Below are 16,429 nucleotides of genomic sequence, written 5' to 3'. Positions count from 1 at the left end.
TATTATCACCATAATTCAATGAGTTGGGCCCCATTAAAAGATGTACAATGGATCTGATAATCTGATACTTGATTAGTGATATTTGATTCCAACTTCAGATAAAAAGAGACTATGAATGAGAGGGAGACTTGGGTATCATCCTAGGAGGTTGCTACTAAGTTCTTAGGTATCAGAAATAATGCACATATTTTTTCCATTGTAGCCAGGATACTGGTAAACTTCAATAAGTTTTGATGTTTAATCAGCATCAAGATTCACTTTTTGCTGAAAATTTGGGTGATGACAATGATGACTGCTTTAATCAAACAATCAAAGTGATCGAAAGCCAGTGCCAAACAATAGCAGTATATGATGGGAGACAACTGTTGATTACTTCACCAAGAAGTAAAATGGGCAATTTGTTGCAGTAAAGCTATATCAGATGCTTTAAGGTGGAAAGAGGAAAAAATAAGCCAATGGACACAATTGCTATGTAATAAGAGGTATTTTTATGTTTATACTTTAATAAAATCTTTGTTTATATTGAAATTGATGAACACGGTATCAGAAGTAAAAATAATTTCTGTATAAAATTTTTGATGGCATTGACCACAGTCACACAATACTTTTTAAAAGACTAAACTGCCATTTTACTGTATTATTATATTTTCTTTTGTACTATCAAAATTTCAGCTTTTATGACATTATCAAGTACAACGTTAAAAGTTGTTAGATGATTATTAAGTCATATTTGTTAAGGCAGTGCTGTAAGGAATATGACTTAATAAAGGTGTAATAACTTTTAGCATTGTACTTAATAGTGGCATTAAAGCTGAAATCTGGATAGTATAAAAGATAAATATAATGATACAGTCAAATGGTAGTTTACTATTTTTTAAAAAAATTCTGTATATACCGTGTATTCATGTCTTGGGTTCAGAATAGAGTTCTATATTCTGATGTAAAAGGCTGTAAGAGAGTGTCTGTAAATATCAGACAGGAAACCCAAAATCTCCATATATTCAAAGACAAAGTAAATGACCACTATATTAACCACTGTTATATTTTATGAGACCATTGATAATCAAAAATGTAAATTCCTCTTACCTCTAATGCTTCTATTAAACATGATTTAACTTTTCGAGTATGTGGAAATCTGCCACTATTCTGTGTAAAGTTACTTAAATGTTTAATCTGATATATTATATAAATCAGCAGCTGAGGAGCAGACATAAAGTAATCTGGATAAAATTTCTACAATTATCAAAGTGATTAGATTAGCACTAGCTTTACAGACTAATGGTTGTGTCTAATTGTTAATGAATAATTTAACTCATTTCACACCCCTGAAGCCCCGTTTTCATGGTGGGATTTACACTACATGATTGTTTGCAAAAGAGTTTATGCAGATTGCCACACACATTTAAGTAATAAGACATGTGAAGAAGTTTACTAAGTTATACATATAATCTATTAACTGAAATTCAAGTTGATGAAGGATTTCTTAAAATGTTACACTTGATTCAGACATTAAATAAAAATAACTGCGTGATTGAAGGAATCAATAAATCCTTTTAAAGTCTAAAGCAACTTAATTATACTGAAAACTATCCCAGGACACCTGACTTCTTGATGTTTTATGTAACCTAGATATAAACATATAGATGCATGTTTTTTGTTGTAAAGAAGTGTCACATTCCAGACTGAATTTTCACTCTGCAGCAGAATGTGTAGTGATTTGATACTTCCTGCCATATAAAAACTCTATGCCAGACTGCGACATGAACCTGGTACCCTCACCTTTCGTAGGCAAGTGCTCAACTGATTGACCTATCTAGGCATGATTCATGATGTGCCCTTATAGCTTTATCTACATCAGGAACGTCTTTCCTACCATCCCACCTACCTAAATTATAATTTTAATATACCAGAAAGTTTCAGGTTAATAAAACTACACATAATATTACAGTATAAGATGTTGTCAATCAAGAAACAGGGGGAAAAAGAAAAGACCATGGAAAAAATTGTTAAGGATACCTTTATTCATAATCAAAAGAATCTGGTAAACTAAATTTGAAGGATTGTTGTGCCAGTACAAAGGTCAAACTGTAATAAATTCTCCAAACAAAAATTATGCAATTATGGGGAACTTTGCAGTCAATGTAATTTTTTTGTTACTCAACACTGAAGGTGGAATAAGTACTTAGTGCGAAAATAAAAAAAAATAAACTCCTGTAAGACCAACTAAGACATGAATTAATTTCTTGGAGTATTCCATAATCAATAGAAAAGTATTTTTGACAAACATTTTAAAATAGTCATTCATATTGGTTTTCAAAATAGTCATACATATTTGTTGCTTAATTGCTACAAGTATCAACATATAATATCTCAATGTGAAGTGTATATACTGCATGTATTTCCAAGCTACAGTGATTCATGGTAGGCCCATTATGTTCTGGGGAGGAAATATTCAGAAAATTAAAATTGTCCTTAAAGTACAGGAAAGACAATTTGAATAATTACCAAAGTGACAAATGAGCTCAACAGTTTCAGCCATTTGAATTCTTTGTATATTGATTGTTACATGTGAATCTGATCTTGAAGGCCACAATGTGTAAAAATAGAACTCAGAACAGTTTAAATGTAGTTGGATGGTGTGGCCAACTTCGATAACATTTTATATGCTTTTCTGTTATGTAAGTAATCATTACATTAATTAGGATATCTTATGCAAATCACTAATTTACTGGGAGGTTTCTATTTCCAACTCTTAATGCTCATGTCAAAAGCAGATCTCAATAAGACTTTCAGGTTATTTATGAATCGTTATTAACATGAATCTCAGTTGATGAATAATGATTTAATGTTTATTTTTGGCAGCCTGTGAGAACTGTATGAAATCTGCTATGGTGTCAAAGCATTTCCATTGTTTTTATAAATTTCAGAAAAATATAATCTGAGCATGTATCATTATTACTTTTCCCCCTTAAAATATTATAGTTCTGAAACTATTTTCCAGTGAACAAAACATACATTCACACAAGTTTCACATGCTTCAGCATCCAACATTCATCAAGCTCATATTTTGATGATTTGTATAGAGTTTCTATTCATTGTTTTAGTTGGTGTTTACAGTCTGCAAAATTTTGTTTCATGCACCAGTTTACTCATTTTAAATAATTTTTTTTATCATTCCTGTGTTTTAAAAACTTTTATTGTAAGCAGGACTATGTCAGATATTATAAAGTAAAAGAATGGTGTAAGAGCTGATGACACAGAGTGATTTCAGCAAAGCTACATCAGTTGCAAATGCTTGCTAATGCTACTCAAAGCAAAATTGATAGATGTGATGTACATGTACAGACAAACAAATGATTACAGTTTCAGAAAAACTGTGTGGTTTATTCAAGAGGAAGATCTTCACAAATTGAGCAAGTCAATCATGTATTGGCACACCTCTGGACCTTACACAAGCAGTTATTGGTGTGGCATTGTCTATTGTTAGATGTCCTCCTGAGTGACATTTTACCACATTCTGTCCAATAGGTGTGTCAGACATCAAAATCCCAAGCTGTTTGGAGGGCCTGGCCATCACACTCCAACCATTCTCAACTGGGGAGAGATCTGGTGACCTTACTGGCTTAGTTAGGGTTTGGCAAGCAAGAAGAGAAACAGTAATAACTCTCACGGAGTACAGTCAGGCATTATGTTGCTTAAACATAAGTCCAGGATGACTTGCTGTGAAGGACAACAAAACAGGCTGTATAATACGATCAATGTACTGCTGTGATGTAAGGGTGCTCTGGATGACAACGAAAGAGGTCCATCTGTAAAATGAAATGGCATCCCAGACTATCACTTCTTGTTGTCGGGCTATGTGGTGGGTGACAGTCAGCTTGGTATCCCACCACTTCACAAGGCATCCGACCCAAGGGGAGCCGTGAGCTCAGCCCCCTTTCTGTGAAATGCATATTAATTGGTCCTTGTGGTCATCAAAGTGCCAGTTGCACATAGGTTTGAGGATAATGATGAATTCAAGGTTCTGTGTGCCTCTCTGATGATTGCTTGGTCCTCACATTGTGTCATCTCACTAGGTTGACTGCTTCCTTTTTGATACTGTGTTCAGCCACAATTAACCCATTCCTGCCAACATCATCAAGTAGCGGTATTGCATCTATTCAAATGTCGAGCAATTTGCCTCTTACTCCTACTGGCTTCTTTGAGCCCAACTATACATCCTATCTCAAATGCTGACATTTGCGTATATTGTTCATGCATCTGTCTATGATGAACTGTTACTATCTAACTGAGCACATGGAATGAAATTCGCAAAATCTTTATCACCTGGTATTGATATGCTTGCTTGTTTACTAACCTTGCCAGCTGTGCAGGGAAACTGTCATGCATCAATCAGCTGCCAACATTTACAATTTTGCATTTTCTGTCAATATCTGTGTGAACAGAAATTTGTGATCAATTTTAGTAACTCCTTCATGGTCTTTCTTTCTTTTTTTCTTAGAATGTATATTCTCTACAGAAGATTGATGCTAATCTGAATCTTGTGATGTTGAACATACTAGCACTAGTGCTCACATGATGTACAAAGAGACACTTGGTTTGATGGCTTTCATCCTTTTTGCAATGAGTATTTCACTAAGCAAGGTGGCACAGTGTTTAGCACACTGGACTTGCATTCAGGGGCATGATGGTTCAAACCCACGTCCAGCCATCGTGATTTAGGTTTCCTGTGATTTCTCTAAATAGCATCAGGCAAATGCTGGGATGGTTCCTTTGAAAGGGCATTGCTGATGTCCTTCCCCATCTTTCCCTAATCCAAGCTTGTGCTCTGTCTCCAATCACCTCATTGTTGATGAGATTTTAAACTCTGATCTCCTCCTCCTCCGTGAGTAGTTCATTAATTTCACACCACAGTTATCAAATATTGTGCACTGATTGAATTACAAAAATAAAATTCTTACGTTCACTGAAACTTTTCAACAGACAACCATTGACATGGATGCAGTATGCTATCATATTGTTGTTTGATTAATTTCTGAAAGTAAATATTTGCTCCAGTCTTTTTTTTTTTTATATAATGTGACTTCTTTCTATCCTCACTGCTGAAACAAAATGTGCTACTCTGACACTGTAACCACTGATATTTTCCCATTTGCTACTTACCTAGGGCCTTCATCACTACAGTTACCCCAATAAAAAACTGTAAGCATCATACCAAACCCTGGAGCTAAAAGTCATTTGGAAAGTCAAGTACTTTTGGAACATGGTATAGAACAATAATTTAGCAAGATTAAGTTGAGTGATTGCCAATTAAATAGGAAAATTCATACATCAAAATTAGGCCTACATGTGACTGCACATAAACAAACAGTCTAACCCATCTTCTAACTATTGAATCATTTTTTCCATAAACCTCACAGATTTGCTGATGAATTTCCTTTGGCTTAACTTTTTTGCATTTGGAAAATGAATCACAGATCTGATTTCACATGTGGCAGCATTTTCAATTATGGCTGACATTATAAAGAAGCACTACAAAGCACATGTCGGCAGCAGTGATCTGAAAATACATCTCTTTTCCTTGAGTCAGAGTAACTGCCGCGCATGCTCAGAACTGCGATCGTAGCACTGCCGCAGATAGAAATAGAAACGGAATTTACTTTGTGGATGACTCTCACATAATCTACATACAGTAAAAGGTATTATCTCAAGAAGACCCCCCCCCCCCCTCAATCTGTCTTTTTGTCAAAATATTTATTCTGTCAGTGTTTTTTCTCCAGCAGTGTAGTACGCGATTTTTGTAGATCTTGGAACATAGTGATAGAAACAAATTATAAGTAGAAACTTTTACTCAACCAATTAGGAGTCCACATTAAGCATATTTGGAATCACTACTCATGGAAGGCAAGGATTCCGGGTTTGAGTCTGTGTCCAGAACAGTTTTAGATTGTCACAAAAATGATCGTAATGTATAATCTGCATAGAGTAAAATACACTTCACATACAAAAAAAGTGAAGCACAAAGAATACATGGTTTGATGACAATATAACTTCAAACATGTACAAATCATCAACAGGTATGTAAATGGCTAGAGTTTCAGTTTTCTGTGACAGGCAACCAGATTACATTAGTGCCGTTCATGTTTGTGTTGTTACCAGGCCTGGTAGGGTATATAAGAGGTGTAAGTATTGTCAGATGTTGAGTGATAACTGTGAAGAGTACAGAGAATCCACATGGTCATGTGAAACAGAATTATCAGCACCTTGCAGATCTGTGAGGCATTCAGATATGTCAGTGGCCCAATGCTGGACTGCATGGGGATGCGAGAGTAGGCATACTCATCAAAGTTCTGGTAAAAATGTAAATGTCATGTGACTAGGGCCTCCCATCAGGCAGACTGTTCGCCAGGTGCAGGTCTTTCAATTTGATGCCACGTTGGCAACTTGCACGTCGATGGGGATGAGATGATGATGATTAGGACAACACAACACCCAGTCTGTGAGCGGAGAAAATCTCCAACACCACCGGGAATCGAACCTGGGCCCTTAGGATTGACAGTCTGTCACGCCGACCACTTTTTTTTTCCATTATTGATCATTGTGTTTGGTCGTTGCGAACGTCCCAAGACATCCTGTTCAAGTTCGGTGGTTGATCCTTCCACTCAGTTTTTTATTACAGAGGCCAACCAGCTCTCTGACCAAACATGCTGAGCTACCGTGCCAGCTTTTTTTTCTCATTTTGTTCGTTGCATGTGCTTGGGGTGGACGTTGCAAGACATACATCCGTTTAAGTTCATTGTTAATCGATTAACTCAGTTTTTTTATTACAGAGCGCAGCTAACCCTCTGACCGAACACTGTGAGCTACTGTGCCGGCTGCTACTCAGCCACCAGGGGCTTGTACTTGCCATCAAATAACAAGTAATGGACACCCTGTAACATTCTGTGTCATCCTGCACCATTGATTGGAGACTAGGAGCAGCCAGACTAGGGAATTATTATCCCATGTGTAGACTGCCAGTAACTCCACAACACAAGTGACTGTGCTTGGAGCTGTGCTATGCCTGGGAGCATAGAATAATGATAAAGGGCATTGCTTTGTGTTCAGCAATGAATCATATTTCTGCACTCCCCTGAATGCGTTGCGAATGTGGTGGTGACCTAGAGAGACCACACATTCTTCTAATGTTTTGGAGAGTCATAGCAGTGCTGTAGGAAGCCATCAGGTATTATGTCATGCCACAGCTGCCAGTGACTGAGGGTACTCTGACAGAACAATGTTATGTCATGGACATCCTTCACACTCAAGTGTTACCTCTTATACAACAGTAGCATGGTGCCTTTTTTGAACAGAATAATGCTTGTTCACACATGACAGGTGCCTCTATGAACTGTCTGCATGATGTTGAGGTAGTCCATTGACCAGTGCCAGTATTTGGGGTATCAAAAGTTGTGGGACAGCTTTCCTCAGGAGAGGATACTATGGCCTTATGACACTCCAGAACCGAATCAGTGCATGCACAGACCAGAGGGAGCGCAATGTCATGCTGATAAATGGGCTCACATTGCCAAGATCTTCGTAAATTTGACTCATTTTTGTACTCATTGAAATAACATCTACATACATACTCTGCAATCCACCATACGGTGCGTGGCGGAGGGTACCTCGTACCACAACTAGCATCTTCTCCCCTGTTCCACTCCCAAACAGAACGAGGGAAAAATGACTGCCTATATGTCTCTGTATGAGCCCTAATCTCTCTTATCTTTGTGGTCTTTCCACGAAATGTAAGTTGGCAGCAGTAAAATTGTACTGTAGTCAGCCCCAAATGTTGGTTCTCTAAATTTCCTCAGTAGTGATTCTCGAAATGAATGCCTCCTTTCCTCTAGAGACTCCCACCCAAGTTCCTGAAGCATTTCCGTAACACTCGCGTGATGATCAAACCTGCCAGTAATAAATCTAGTAGCCCGCCTCTGAATTGCTTCTATGTCCACCCTCAATCCGGCCTGATACGGATCCCAAACGGTCAAGCAGTACTCAAGAATGAGTCGTATTAGTGTTTTATAAGTGGTCTCCTTTACAGATGAACTACATCTTCCCAAAATTCTGCCAATGAACTGAAGACGACTATCTGCCTTCCCACAACTGGCATTACATGCTTGTCCCGCTTCATATAGCTCTGCAATGTTATGCCCAAATATTTAATTGATGTGACTGTGTCAAGCGCTACACTACTAATGGAGTAGTCAACCTTTACAGGATTCTTTTTCCTATTCATCTGCATTAATTTACATTTACTATATTAGAGTTAGCTGCCATTCTTTACACGAATCACAAATCCTGTCCAAGTTGTCTTGTATCCTCCTACAGTCGCTCAGCGATGACACCTTCCCATACACCACAGCATCATCAGCAAACAGCCCCACATTGCTATCCACCCTATCCAAAAGATCATTTATGTAGATAGAAAACAACAGCGGACCAACCACACTTCCCTGGGGCACTTCAGATGATACCCTCACCTCCGATGAACACTCACCATCGAGAACAGCGTACTGGGTTCTATTACTTAAGAAGTCTTTGAGTCACTCACATACTTGGGAACCAATCCCATATGCTAGTACCTTAGTTAGGAGACTGCAGCGGGGCACCGAGTCAAATGCTTTCCAGAAGTCAAGGAATATGGCATCCGTCTGATACACTTCATCCATGGTTCGCAAGATATCATATATCCTTTCAACTCATTAAGTTTCATTTTTTCCTCATTCCCTTCTGGATGCTTGCCTTTTTTGTCAGGCATGTTTCTACACTTCCCAGAATGAATGGCAAATACAGTGGCAACCTGATGGGACTACACATTCTTCTAATGTTTTGGAGAGACACAGCAGTGCTACTCCTAGTGTCACAGTGTGCGAAGCCATCAGATTGTTTCATATGAGTGACATACTGTAAGTATAAGTGAATACTGCAGCTATCACGAACAACCAAACCTTGAATTTAAATAATCGGATAATTTGTAGAAGGAGTGAAATGTGTGTTATTAGTTTTAATTTGAATTAATAGGAATTCACAAATATTTGATTATCTTTGTTGATCCATTATGGACCATGGGACAACGACTGCCTTTATTTGTTGATGTAATAATTTACCAACAGCAGTGTGTATTGTGGAAATTGATTTTGTGAACTTCTTATGTGCTACCAGTTTCGGCATTACATTGATGCCATCTTCAGGCCCCACACGTCATAGTCGTAAAATCGCTATGTAATGCCGAAACTGGTAGCACATAAGTTCACAAAATAAATTTCCACAATACATATGGCTGTTGGTAAATTATTGCATCATGAAATATTTGATTATGTCTATTTGGAACCTGTTGAAGAGATTTACATTGGAACACACAAGACAACTCTCAACCCTGGACAAGGAGATGAAGCTTATATAGAAATGATTTTTGTATCTTGTATTGCTTTTGAGGATAATTCCATAAGACAATATGAAATTAAACTCTGTAAACAAAGTCAAAGAGAATATATGATCATGATAGCTTTTGTTGTTTAGCTTTGGCAGGCCTTTATGAGAGCATATACAGCTCCTGTGAAATAGCTTTCAGCTGTATATGGTCTCATAAATAAAGGCCTGCCAGAGACAATAAAGAAGTTATTATCTGAAAATAGAGTCAGTATTACTTTTGCAGGCCACTTCCCCAATATGGTTTTGAAAAGACTTAAAGGAATTAAATGAGTCTATAATTATAGATGATATGCTTATTTTTCATTATGCTCTTGTTGGCTGGACACCAACTCTTTGTTATGCCTTTGCCATAATCATGGGTATTATAGTTTTATTTATGTACTTTAAACTCTTTTCCATGTATTTACAAGTTTCTAATGTATAAATGCAGGGAACCAAAAGGATCAAAGAATTTTGAAAAGGGTGTGTGTGTGTAATAATCTGTCAAACATGATACACTCCTCATATATTTATTTTATGAAGCAAAAAGATGACAGCATATATCTTCCCTTAAGCAGAAGTCTTGAAATTTTTTTCATCAATCAAGAATTTCTTCTTCTAATTTAGCTGGTCAGTAATGTTATTTACAGCTGCTTGTAGATGACTTGAGGCATTTCTCAAATGAAGGATGTTAGCATATTCTGAAAACTAGGTATTCACATGCAATTCAATGTTCACATCTATTTTGCTTATATAAATGAGTAACATGATTAGTCAAAGAATTGATTTTTGAGAGGTGCTTTTCTTTTGAAATTTCTGCATCTGAGAAATATGTCCTAATATTATCATTTAACTTTTGTTTCATTTCTACCTTCTGTTTACAGTTTGTGAAGAAACAGGTGAACCATTTTGGTGCAGTGCCTCCAGTCATTGTACTTGAAGCTTTTCCAACTGACTTTTATGGTTAATAATATTAAAAGCTGCACTAGAATCTAAAAACATGCTTTCTCCACAATACTTTCAGAGCATTTTGAAGAAATTCTATGTAATTTGTTTTATTTACAGTTGTAACCTATGGCTTTGAACAAGGAGTGTATATATCTGAAAACTTGATTGGTTGTTGCACACTAAAATTCAGTTGTTTCAGTTACTATTATTCTGTCATCATATTTCATTTTAGCTGTGGTGTCTGTGGACTCTGTCATTTATGAAAATGGACAATGGCAGAAGAACTAACACACTGCTTTGTGTTGCTCCTATTTCAACTTCATTTGAATTGATTACTAACTTGATTTTATGATTAGCATAAGATAACGGTTTCACAGCATTTTTCTGCCCTGTAGATATAATTTGAATCATATTTTTCTTATTCCTTGAATATATAGTTCTTCCAGTTTTTCCAAAAGTATTTCATGGATAACAGCATCAAAACCTTAGAGAAATCTAAATTGACTTACAGTGTATCAATACTTTTGTCATTTTCTAGATTTCCAATTCTGTACTGAAATTCATCAATGTTGTTTCTGTACATCTACCTGCCCAAAGCTATGTTAGTCAATATTCAATAATTTATGGTCATTTAAGGATTAGTGATTAGCTTCTTCATCAGTCTCTTAAATATTTTTGCCAGTCGTCTGTTTGTACATCAACAGTAGCTAAGTAAAGTCATCACAGTTTACACTATGCATTTGTGATATGATGATCTCTCTTTTCAGCAAACAAAGAGAGCAGTTATTCTTACATAAATAGTAATTTTGTAACTGGTAGAATGAAGTGGCTCTGGGAAATAAATAGTATAACATTTGTTAGGTACACTTCTTTCATTTTCATGATGTAAAAAAGCAAATAGGTGGTTATGTGACTATTAACAGTGTTTATTTACAAGCAGCTGTTAACGTGGATCATCATGCAAAAACTCATAAATGGAAATGGCTCTTGCATTGAATCGTAAATATGAAACATTTGGATTAGATGAACATAAAATAAAAGCATTAGTCTGTGTAAATAAATGATGCCAGTTATTATGTTGGCAGGGAACTGATGCTGGTTGCAGATGCATTGAGACTTGGTGGAGCAATTCTCAGTGTGTACCCTAATATGCTTGCACCTCAGCTGGTTGGAAGACTGTTGCCAGAAATTGGTGCTAACCCCAATGTGAAGATGCTCTTGCGCCAGTGTGATGAGAAGGGTCCAGAGCATTGTGCTTGCTTACCACTCTACCATTGTTTACATACTCCTGGTGGACCTCTTAAGGTAGCTTATACATTTTAGAAGCTTTTTCTAATAATGATGATTTTATGAAATGTAACTGTTCCTTAAATGTTATGGTTACAAAATTTGCAATCAGTTATTTGACTTTTGGTTGCTTGTTTGAGCTTAAGGTTGCTCACTATCAAGTTTATCAACATCCCATTTTGCAGATGAATGAGCTTGAAGCTTACAAAACTTTTCCTATGATTATGTTAAAACAACAGCATTTTCAATTAGATAAAATACTGTTATAACTTCAAGTTGAACAAATATGTTTCAAGGGAGACGCAATACATGAAAGTCTCAGATCAAATAAACAGAGTAAGACGTGCTTACACTTTAATAGTCAAATCATAACTGAGTCCAAGTCTAGCAGCCACTGGCTGTCTGGGCGCTTAGGTGGCGCTGCTTCTGCATGGCTGGTAGACAGCGCTGCATGTAGAGGACACCCCTAACTGCACGGCGGCACTTTGAAAGATCGGTGAGTCACAACACTTTTCCACCCTTTGAATTTTTTGCACAGGTCTTGATGGAGGTGGCCTGTAGATTGCTAATGTTCATAGATGTTGTTTGACTGGCCGTAAAGTCTTGAGGAGGAGGCTTCCCGTATGGACGGAAGTGTCCCCGATGATAACAGGAGACGTGGGGGTCGAATCCGCTGGGGCCCCGTGCACCAGTCTGCCCATAGCGGCAAGTCTGGTAGCTATAACAGGAGACATGGGTGATGTGTCCGTATCTGTAGGAGAAGGAGGCGAATAGAGTTGCTCCGACAGATGATGGTCATCTGGTTCCTGTAATGGCATGTCTCCTGGTGGCGTCAGTTCTTGTGCTGGCACTGATATGATGGTGAGAGGACTGCATTGTGTGTAATGAGAGATTACAGTATCCCGAGCGTCAGGTAGAGCCGAAGGTTGTGTAGCGACATCGGGAACAGGCGTTGCTGGCACACGAGGCCGAAGCTGGTCCAAATAGCGCACTGAAACACCCGTGTCCTTCTGGAATTCATACAGGCGTTGGCCACAGTGTCATAAAATGCGGCCAGGACTCCATTTTGGCCGCTTGCCATATCCCTGTACTCATACAAGGTCGTCGGCGGTGAATCGGCCAAGCGAAGGCACCTGTGGCCGTGAGGTGGAAGGCCGCAGAAGATGAAGTAGCGTACAGGGCTGTCGGCCATGAAAGAACTCAGTCGGGCTGTGGTCGCCCATGGGGGTGAAATTGTAAGAAGCCAGAAATTGGAGAAGAGCATCATCAGCAGAAGAAGAAGTCAGGAGTTTCCTCATCTGAGCCTTAAATGTGCGGGCCAGTCGTTCAGCCTCAAAATTTGACTGTGGGTGGAATGGAGGGGCCGTGACATGCATGACACAGTGATGGGCACAAAAATCCGCAAAATCAGAAGATTGAAATTGCAGACCATTATCAGTAACAAGAGTAGAGGGAATGCCTTCCAAAGAGAAAATGCGAGCTAGAGCATTTGTGGCTGCCACGGTGGTAGGCGACGTGCAATGGACAATGAAAGGAAAGTTAGAGTAGGTGTCAATAACGAGAAGCCAATAAGTACCTAAAAAAGGTCCTGCAAAGTCAGCATGAATACGCTTCCAGGGCTTCTCAGGCGAAGGCCACGGTGACAAAGATGAATTCGCAGGCAGCGACCACGTGTGCAATTTCAGAGTCGATGCCATGCCAGTACACATTGCAGCATGCCAGAGATTTTGTGTGAGAGACACCCTAGTGCCCTTGGTAAAGGAGGTGCAAGACCGAAGCATGCAAAGACACAGGTACCAAAACACGCGGCGAAGCATTGTCGGTGGAAAGGAGGATGACACCATCCCCAGCCGTGAGGCGGTAACGCTAACCGTAGTAGTTCCACAACGGATCAGAAGTCTTAGAGGACAGCTGATCTGGCCAACCCTTCTGAATACAGCGTAAAACCCGGGAGAGGGTAGGACCTGTAGTAGCTGCCATCCGGTTCCCGGTGATGGGGAACCATTTGTAATGTGCCGGGCTGTTTCCTCATTTAAGGGACACCACATGTAACATGCCGGGACATGTCCTTGTATTAGTGCCACATAAAGTTCATGTCACAACCGGATGTACCGGTATTGAAACATTTCCTCATCCAGTAGATAGTGCGCAGTGTTCTCGACCTACCTTGCTTTGCTTATTCAATATTGTCTTCCCGGTAGCTGCGTCCATCTCACAGAAAACACATTGAAATTAAGAAGCCAGGATCCTAGATTAAGTTTTCCAAGATCAAAAGTCAAGACCATACTCATTGTTAAATATTTATAACAACCATAGTGCGATTTATTTGTTATCACTCATACATACAATATTCATGTGACCAGGCCTCTTACACTTAATCGTCACATTAGGTAGGTCAAAAACTTCCAGTCTTTAACAATGTTCACAATGACACTTTTTGGATACTGACCGGAAAAATTAACTGACTTGCCGCACTTTTGCTCCACAAGAATCTGACCGAGAACTAACTAGAGCTGCACGAGCTCGGACCTTATATAGACAAGCACTTGAATATTTGACTATTTCTGTTGATATATTATAGTTTATAATTTCCCAGGGTTAAAATGATTCTTTCTAACTGGTTTTGCAGTTAACTATTGGGTTTTATTATTTAAATAACATGAGTGAGCTGTATCAATTTAAATACGCGGAACTAACTTATGCATCCGCCGTGGGAATTCCCAACTTATAACCATGGCAGCCCTCTTGAACAATAATTTTTACATATTCAAATTTACTTAAGTCTTAATTAATGCACTTACAAAGTTGAGACTGGAGTCATTTTACGTAGAAAAATAAAGGTAGCAAAAGCGTCAAAACAGATCTCGGAATTATTTAGTAGTTTGGTCACAATTGGCACTGGAAGTTATACAGGCTACAGATTTTAAGTCTTAATATATATTTAACTACCAGACTTTAGGTTGAATTAAACACTTTGCTGTAATCAGTAAAATTTAGGCTTTCTTTTGGATGCAGTCTTGTAGCTGAATTTGATCTATTAGCTCACTCGAATTTTACTTAATATGTATTGCACAATATACGTCATTGTCCATAACTGTTAATAGTATGCATTTCCAATAAAACTGATTAGCTCATTACTTTCAGAATAGATATTAGAATGTACTGAAATAATAGATTTTACTAGGGGAATTTTATTTAAACTATTTCTGAATTCTGTACTATGAGGCTGAAGGCCACAGAATCTGTAGTTGGAATCTGAATAGTGAAAATGAAAAAAAAAAAAAATAAATAAATAAATAAAAAAAAAATAAAAGTTCATTGCTTAACTAAGTTACTGAAGGAGTGTAAAACCAAAACAGGTAGCAGTGGGCAACCCTGCTTCGTTTCATCACCCCCCCCCCCCCACCCCACCCCATGGAATTATACTGGTGAATATTTTTAAATATGAATCTCGATAATTCCATGGAAAAAAAATTTACATACAGATGTTACATATATACCAACATCATTTCTCTTTATATTCACACACGTAGCATTTTATACACTAAAACATTTCGATAGAAAACCCTGGAGGCACTGGTCATCAAATAACACATTATTCAAAAAGACAGATTAAGAATTAATACACTTAAATTTGAATTTTCTATGACATATTGAAATCTTCCTATCTCAATACAAGTATAGTTACAAAACAAAAGAAAACATGTACAAAAATTGACATAACGATATTTACATTACCTGAAAACATTCTTATTTCACACATATGACAGTTACCTGACAGCTTGTCAGTTATATTGGTCATATAACAATTCGTAGCTTATTGGTGAGTCATTCCTCACACTTGAGCTAACTCATTCCACTTGAGATCACTGCCGTAGTGTCCATTATATAACTTTCTGTCATTCATTTTAAAATTATAATATAAAGTCTTGTCTAAGGTAACATACAGATACCTATTTAACACCATTTAGTACTGCAGATCAACAAGGATTTCCTCAAAGCTTTCAATAAAGTTATGGTATTATATAAACATTGCATATGAACAAACATTTCTCTTTGTGGAAACTATTTCTAATATAAGTTCTAAAATTATTGTTTCCTAATTAATTTTTGTTTTCAAAGGAGGTAAGATATGATGGAGTCTAACCAGCAGTAAACATACTTTGTCATATGCTAAATATTTTTGTAATTTGGATTCAACGGGTGCCATTTTAATAATTAATTCCTTAGGAGTGCCATATTGATTATAGCAGAGAACCAATTTGTTGCCTTTCTGTACCCAGGTGTCATAATACCTATTTGTATTCTAGTTCTTAACTCCTCATTATAATGCTTATCTATATTCAGTTGTTCCATACTCTCTTTTTTCCTCTGTTAACTGTAAATATGTGAAGTGTATCCCTACTAAAACATTAATTACAGCAGACACAGGGTCCATAACTATTCCCTAACCATTATTTCATTTTACTATTTCATACTCATTGACTTCATATTCCTTACTCACCATTATTCTCATCATCATTAAATAATTAATTAACTAACCCCCTGATCTGCCTTCACTCAACCTCTAATAACAAGAAAGACACTTCACACTCACACTTTTTAATACTTATCTTTGACTTACTTTATATACAAAACTTCATTATTGCACACTTTATGTATTTCAATACTCATCATATTACTGATTATTCATGCCCGAAACCTCAAACTATTATCACACCTTAAGACATTTGCTGCATTC

At 37.5% G+C, this 16,429-nt stretch overlaps 1 protein-coding gene across 1 annotated transcript in view; it reads left to right on the top strand.

The window, feature by feature from the left end:
• LOC126299346 (NACHT and WD repeat domain-containing protein 2) overlaps positions 1-16,429 on the top strand; it is a 287,406-nt gene that overhangs the window by 151,600 nt on the left and 119,377 nt on the right. The window contains exon 17 of the mRNA XM_049991201.1: positions 11,487-11,706. Within this exon, the coding sequence (XP_049847158.1) occupies positions 11,487-11,706 (220 nt within the window). The remainder of the gene's footprint in view (positions 1-11,486; positions 11,707-16,429) is intronic.

Source organism: Schistocerca gregaria, chromosome X (genome assembly GCF_023897955.1).
Source record: "Schistocerca gregaria isolate iqSchGreg1 chromosome X, iqSchGreg1.2, whole genome shotgun sequence".
NCBI classification, from domain to species: domain Eukaryota; kingdom Metazoa; phylum Arthropoda; class Insecta; order Orthoptera; family Acrididae; genus Schistocerca; species Schistocerca gregaria.
The sequence above is the reverse complement of the archived record's forward strand: the minus strand, read 5'-3'. Positions and strand labels throughout refer to the sequence as shown.